This window comes from Octodon degus, unplaced genomic scaffold (assembly GCF_000260255.1).
Source record: "Octodon degus isolate 3935 unplaced genomic scaffold, OctDeg1.0 scaffold00025, whole genome shotgun sequence".
Classification (NCBI taxonomy): Eukaryota; Metazoa; Chordata; class Mammalia; order Rodentia; family Octodontidae; genus Octodon; species Octodon degus.
Genome location: NW_004524601.1, coordinates 848,759 through 855,997, shown reverse-complemented (window position 1 = coordinate 855,997; position 7,239 = coordinate 848,759). Strand labels below are relative to the sequence as shown.

Sequence of the window (7,239 nt, the reverse complement as noted above, 5' to 3'; positions counted from 1 at the left end):
TGGATGTGGGCGGGAGTGGGGTGTGAGCCTGAGCGTGGATGTGGGCATAAGCAGGGTGTGAGCCTGAGCGTGGATGTGGGCATGATCGGGGTGTGAGCCTGAGCGTGGATGTGGATGTGAGTGGGGTGTGAGCCTGAGCGTGAAAGTGGATGTGAGCGGGGTGTAAGCCTGAGCATGGATGTGGGCATGAGCGGGGTGTGAGCCTGAGCATGGATGAGGGTGTGAGCAGGGTGTGAGCCTGAGTATGGATGAGGGTGTGAGCGGGGTGTGAGCCTGAGTATGGATGAGGGTGTGAGCGGGGTGTGAGCCTGGGCTTGGGCATGAGCGTGGGTAGAGCCTGAGCATGGATGTGGGCGTGAGCAGGGTGTGAGCCTGAGCATGGATGAGGGTGTGAGCAGGGTGTGAGCCTGAGTATGGATGAGGGTGTGAGCGGGGTGTGAGCCTGGGCTTGGGCATGAGCGTGGGTGGAGCCTGAGCATGGATGAGGGTGTGAGCAGGGTGTGAGACTGGGTTTGGGCATGAGCGTGGGTAGAGCCTGAGCATGGATGTGGGCGTGAGCAGGGTGTGAGCCTGAGTATGGATGAGGGTGTGAGCAGGGTGTGAGCCTGGGCTTGGGGGTGAGCAGGGTGCAAGCCTGGGCATGAATGTGGGCCTGAGCCGGGTGTGAGTCCAGGCTAGGGCATGAGCTGTCACCCTCCGCCTCTGGTTGAGAGCTGGTTTGGTCCCTCCTGGGTATTTCAGAGCGACAGACCTCGCTGTCTTACAGGAAGCAGGATCAGCATGATTGGGTCCTTCTCCTGCCCCTCCCCAGGTCCCCAGAACCCACTGTGCCTTCGCTCCCCTAAAGGCCACTGCCCCACTCCATAACTCATCCCAAGGTGTCCCAGAGACCCAAGCCACGCAAAGCTGCCTTCGCTAACGGGCTAGGGCCTCAGAGACGCAGGGACACAGCAGCCCTCCCTAGAGGGCACTGGGCTGCTGTGCCCACAGCCTCTGTTGATGGGCACTGTCCCCTGCTACCCACACCCTCTCCCTCCCCAACCTACCCCCAACCCCTTCTTGCTTCCCTCTTGGTCCGTCTTCATCCAGAAACAAGCAGGGCGATGACCGACTCCGGGGCTTCCCTGCGCAGGGAGAGGCACAGGGCCTTGTCTGCTGCTCCAAACTCTGCCACATCTTGCAAAGGAGAGAATTAACATTTTACACATAATTCCTTATTTTCCAGCAACTAAGTGCAGTTTTTAAAAGGTCATCCCTTCTCATTCAGACCTTAGGAGGACATGTGGCAACCCGGGCTACCATTTCTGATCTGAATCCCATCCTTGCAGCAGGAAAGGCGACGCTGCAGCTGATATCCAAGGGTGAGAGCCGGGCCCTCGGCCTGCAGGCTCTGGGGGAGTTGTGCGGAGTCCAGGCCCAGCTTGTTTCCTCAGATCCAAGGAGGCAGCTGCGCAGCTGTCCACGCTCAGAGGTTCTGACTGAAACACTGTGCAGTTTACTGAGCCTGAGTATTTTTCCTAAAACTGACCAACTTATAAGCAGCCCAAATCAGCACCAGAGCAGTTGGGGAAAAACAGCAAGAATTCTCTCTCCAGCTTCAAATGCCTCTGGCAGCCTCATGCAGAGCTGCCGGAAGACGGGGTTTTCCTCACAGGACTTCGCACGTTAAGCCAAGCTGGGTGTGCGGGGCTGCTAGTCACCTGGAGCTCTGAGGAGGGAGATTACTCCCACTCAAAGAAATGGAAGCGATGCGTGCGATTCCTCCGGCTTCTGGCGTAAGAGGGCCGGCCTACCAAGGGAGCACAGTAGGCTGTTAGCAAGGCCACGTGGGGGTCTGTGCGCACGCTGCCCATGTGCTGCTCTTCTGAGAGGGACGCCCGCGCGAGCCCAGCCCCCAGCCCAGCTCTGGACTTTGGAGAGGCCATTCAGCCTCTCTGGACCCTGGCTTTGCCACCTGAGAACTTGTGCACTGTAGTGGGTTGTTTCTAAGTAACCCTAAAAACCCCAAGTGTGTGGCCTGCAGTGTGGCATGAGACCACCAGAGGCTCCCCCACTGTGAGCATGGACGCGTTGCTCAGACGAGTGGCTTCGGTGACACTCGTCCTGCACGCACCATCCTGCCTCCCTATGCCCACGTGGGCCACGGGCAGTGTGCTCGGCCCACGCCAGACCCCACGCCTCCAGCCTGTGGACCGGCCCTCAACGCCTCCTGGGCTTACCTGTTTCTTCCCCTACAGAAGGGCCGCGGCAGATCCCTCTGGACGGCGCCTTTCTCGAGAAGTCCCCGGGCGCCGGCCTGAAGCCTGGAGAGCTCGTGCTATCCGTCTCCATCCCCTACTCCACTCAGGTGAGCCCTGCCCACTGCTCCCCTGCCACCCGCTCCCCTGGCAGGAGGCTGAGCCACGGGTGGGGTGGGCACCATGCTCCTGCTCCCGTGCCAGGGAGTGCCTGTTCCCAGGCTGCCGCCTTTGGACTTCTGGGGCCCTGGGCACTCGCGGCATCATGGAGCCCTTCCTCCACAAAATGCAAAAGGGTGTCAGAAGTGACCATTAGTGGAGAGATGGACTTCGTCCTGGCTGCACTGGGCACTGCTGCGCATCACGCCCAGTCTTGCTTTGGGCTTTGGAACACATCAGAGTAGCACGGGCTGTGGGGCCCTACGGCCCCTAAGGAAAAGCCTTCATGGGAGTCGAATGTGGGGTCAGATGAATGTGCATCTTAGCTGAGATAGGGAACATTTGTAGTCAGTGTCGGCCATAGGGAGTTTCTGATGAACTGCAAGTATATTAGTATAAAAGTGCTTTCAAGTCCCTCAATAATTAGTAGTAAGCAATTTACATAAAATTTCAGACCCTTCAGCCACATGTCTCTCCACTGCACAGTGCTGAACCCAGAAGGCACTACCAGAGTTAATGAGGTCAAGTGTGGTGGCTTGTACCCACAATCCCAGCCACTCGGGAGGCTGAGGCAGGAGGATGGCAAGCTCAGGCCCCGCCTGCACAGCGTAATGACATCCTGTCTCCAAATGAAGAGTAAAACACCTGGGCCTGTAGCTCCATGCAAAGGCCCTGGATTCCACTCCCAAATAGGAGACAGCGACAGAGACGGAGCAAGACGTTAGAGCCTGTCCTGGAGGCTCGTAGAGCTGACAGGAAGAGCTCGGTGTAGAAAGGGGAGAAGCCCACTTTGCTGAGGGATAAGCACACAGGCCATTGGCATCTTGCAGGCCAGGAGACGCTGCTGCACTGTGACAGGCCCTGCCCTACATGGGCATGGGGGGCAGAGGCCACGGTCAGGCTGGAAAGGGTCCTGGGGTCCAGCCTGCTGTGCATGAGAGCCAGTGTAGGCTGAGGCCAAAATGATTCTTAAGAATACAGCTGGGGAAAGGCTACATTTAGGATTTTATCAGTAAGTGGAGCAACTAGAGACCATACTCTTAAGTGAAATAAATCAGACCTGCGAATTTCACATTGTCCCCTTAGTGTGAGACCCTGAAAGAAAAAATGCAATCTGAAGCACACAGTAGATGCTGTGGAGAGTGAATGAACCTGTTCAAAAGGAAGGATCACTGAGTTGAGAGGAGGACAGCAGAGGGAGGGGAAAGAAATCGTTCTACACATGTGAGCAGGATGGTTTGGACTGCTGCTCTGTGCATTTCTGCCAGTCTATGGAAAGGAGCAGTTGGTACTTAATTTGTTTTGTCTCCTTTTTTCAATTCTTTGATCTTTTTCTCTTAATTTCTTATGTAGTTTTTTCCTTCTTCCAATTTTGCATGCATATACCTGGTAATATGAACAACTAATTTGAAGACAGTACTATGGAATACAAATATTATGAAATTCCTGTTATTTTGTTTACTAAAATATTGTATCATTTGTAATTTTTCTGTCTTAATACTATTCTCTACCCTCTTTAAAAGAATAAAAATTGAAAAAGAAAACCACAGCTGGGGGTATCTCTCACTGCAAAGAGCCTGGATTCAATCCCTACTACTAACCCCAAAAAACCCCTGTAAGGAGTTTGTGTTTTAGCAGAGGGGCCACCTTCGAAGACTGAGAGCAAGGTCAAGTGGAGACTGTGCAGGTATTTAAGGCCACTGAATACGCAGGAAGAGAGGGGCTGGGTTGGCCGAGGCCTGGTCACCAGGGCTGTCTCCCTCACTCACAGTGGCTGAAGCTGGACAGACAGCCTCGGGGTCCAGGGCCCATGGCAGCAACCAGACCCTGCTCACAATGCAGGGGCCAGAGTGAGGGCTGAGGCTTCCAGCGAGGACTCCTTCCCTGAATGAAAAGTACGAGAGCTCGCAGCTGACAGTCAGGTGGCACAAGTCAGGGCACACAGCAGCTGCAGTCTCAGTAGCCCCTGGCTCCCAGGCAGGGGCACACAGCACGGGTGCTAAGCATCCCTCTCCTCTGTCTGCAGTGGCAATTCGTGTCAGGGCTCCGGCAGGCCCAGCGGCAGGAGAACTCCATGGCCATCGTCAACGCCGGCATGAGCGTGCGATTCGAGCCCGGCACCAGCACCATCCGAGAGCTGCAGGTGCTCTATGGCGGTGTTGGCCCCACCGTGGTCTCTGCAAGCCGCACCTGTGCGCAGCTGGTTGGCAGGTGAGGCTCTGCCAGGTTTGGGCCCTGAGGCCTTCCCTCCAGGACTTCTCCAGTACTGGCGGGGTGGGGGTCACAGGAATCAAACTCAGGACCTTGCACTTGCCAGGCAGGCACTTGTGCTGCTAAGCTATATCCCTGGCCCTTTCTTCTGGTTTTAAATAATCATCTAGAAAATGTGAACTCCTGCGGAAAAAACATAGAAACTACATGCTTTCTAAAGAGCCAACCCAAGGCAACAATTCCTGCATTGCAGGTCTCTGTAATAAGATTGATGTACAAGTGACAAGATCTGAGTAGATAACAACCCTAAGAATTAACTTGCAAAATCAGTACACTGCACCCTACGACAGCTAAAGATTTGCTCAGGCCACACAAGCACAATTAAGTCATCAAAAAGCTTAAATGATCTGTCATTCTCATGCCTTCCAGCACTTAGAAAGTAAAAATTTAAAATTCCTCTAACTAGGCCAGGTGTGGTGGTGACGCTTCTAACCAGTACTGAGATGGAGACAGAGGATTGCTGTGCACTGAACGTTACCCCGCCCTACCCAGTGAGACTGTGAAGACAGAAAGGAAGACTGGAAGGAAGGGAGGAAAGAAAGAAAGAAAGAAGAAAGAGAGAAAGAGACAGAAAGATAGAGAGAAAGAAAGAAAGAGAGAGAGAGAAGAGAGAAAGAAGAAAGAAAGAAATAGAGAGAGAGAGAAGAAAGAGAAAGAAAGAGAAAGAATGATAGAAAGAAAGAGAGAAAGAAAGAAAGAAAAAGAGAGAAAGAGAAAAAGAGAGAGAGAAAGCAAGAAGAAAAAGAGAGAGAAAGGTCGATCTAATGCCTGTACAATTACTTTATTAACCCATTATTCTCTTTGTTAATATCTAGCAATTACTACAGCTTTGTTCTGTTTGTTGCTTGTGCACCTCTTCTGTTATTAAATATATAAGCAGCTTCCTATTTTTAAATAGATATTTAAATGACCTCATATAAAATAACTCACCACTTCCAAGAAGGAAAACACACTCTCACAGTTCGTGAGTCAATGTTCCCCCTGGGCTTTCTCAGATCAAAGTAAGGGACCCTGGGCAGGTAGCCAGAAGGGGACACCCAGAGGTGGCTCTGGGGCTCCTTCCACTACGGTGCCACCAAGCACCCACAAAGAGCGTCTGCAATGGGTTGAATCTGCTGTTTCGATTTTTTTGAACACTGCATATTTAAAGTTGAAGGGTGTGGAGGAACGCCTCTTTTCTCTTTTTTCTTTCCTTCCATCTAAAAGTACACGTTTTCCAGCATGGAGGGCGGAGCCTGTGGCTGGAGGAGAATCCCACAACAAAGCTCGCGCCTGCCTCCCTCAGAGCTTGTTCCCCAGTACTGAAGTAAATCGATTATTCCTGAACAGTGCGTGGAAAGTTCCACTTGGGAAGCACTTCACAAGTGCCTCCTGTCATTTGGTCACTCACCAGTTCCTCCAGCATTCTTCACTCAAGCAGTTCAAGGCAGACCTCACATAGGGAGACTCCACAGAGGGCACCGGTGCACTCTGCGTCCACGTCACTGAAAGCTGCGAGGCACTCTGAGGCCACTCAGTCTGCTCGCAGGTGGCCTGCAGGCCAGCCCTGTCTCCCTGCCTGGCAGTCGAGTCTGTCCCAGCGCATTCGGGGAGATGACCAAGGCCTGAGGCCAGCTCGCTTACTGGGCAGGGCTTGTTGGGCAATCTGAATGGACCAAGGCCACACACTGCTTGGACTTGGGGCTGGAGGGGCAGCCAAGCGCCTTTGCAGAAGAGAGGTAACGGGATGGCCTTGCTCCCAACCCAGCTCCCGCGTGCCCACCCCACCCTGGCCACCCCCACTGACCCCCAAGACAACTGCTCTTGACTGCTCACCCCATCTGCAGGGAGCAGCTCTCATGCTCAGGAGGCCAACGGTACCCGAGCCCTCTGCAGCCGTCTGTCCTCTCTGCAGGCCATGGGAAGACCAGATGCTGAGCGAGGCCTGCCAGGGGGTCCTGGACGAGGTCCACCTAGCCCCTGGGGCCAAGGGTGGCCAGGTGGAGTTCCGGCGCACGCTGCTGCTCAGCCTGCTCTTCAAGTTCTACCTGCGGGTGCGGCAAGGGTTGAGCAGATTGGTGAGTGGTGAGTGTGGGTGTGCACTGGGGGGGACAGCTCCTCCAAGCCTGGGCACTAGTGGCAGAGCGGAGACCACCAGGAGTTTGGCCTACAGTGGAGGGAAGCCCTGGCCAGTGAGGTATGGCTTAACATCCCTTCTTTTGGGTCTCACTACAGAACTGAGACTCATCATAATCCTCCTGCCTCAGCCTCCCCAGTTTTGGTGGCTGGCATGGCATGCCCAGGGTTCAGGGGCCAGCGCAGAATGTGGTACCTGGGATCAAACCCAGGTCTTTGCACTTACCAGGCAAGTGCTTAGACTGCTGAGCTATCTCTCAGGCCTATGCATTCTACCATTACAGAAGAATTCAAACCACAGAGAAGCAAGAATGCTTTAAATCAACTACACTCTGAAAATCCTACCTTAATCATTATTAACATTTTGAAATATTTACTCTTATATATTTTTTTAATTTTTTATTTATTTATTTGTGTGTGTGTGTGTGTGTGTGTGTGTGTGTGGCCAGCTCAGCCC

The 7,239-nt window shown here is 53.5% G+C and overlaps 1 protein-coding gene across 1 annotated transcript in view; it reads left to right on the top strand.

Moving 5' to 3' along the window:
* LOC101571960 (aldehyde oxidase 4) overlaps positions 1 to 7,239 on the top strand; it is a 47,044-nt gene that overhangs the window by 15,219 nt on the left and 24,586 nt on the right. Inside the window, exons 12-15 of the mRNA XM_004628601.2 lie at positions 1,268 to 1,361; positions 2,238 to 2,347; positions 4,423 to 4,607; positions 6,562 to 6,724. Coding sequence (XP_004628658.2) covers positions 1,268 to 1,361; positions 2,238 to 2,347; positions 4,423 to 4,607; positions 6,562 to 6,724 — 552 coding nt within the window. The remainder of the gene's footprint in view (positions 1 to 1,267; positions 1,362 to 2,237; positions 2,348 to 4,422; positions 4,608 to 6,561; positions 6,725 to 7,239) is intronic.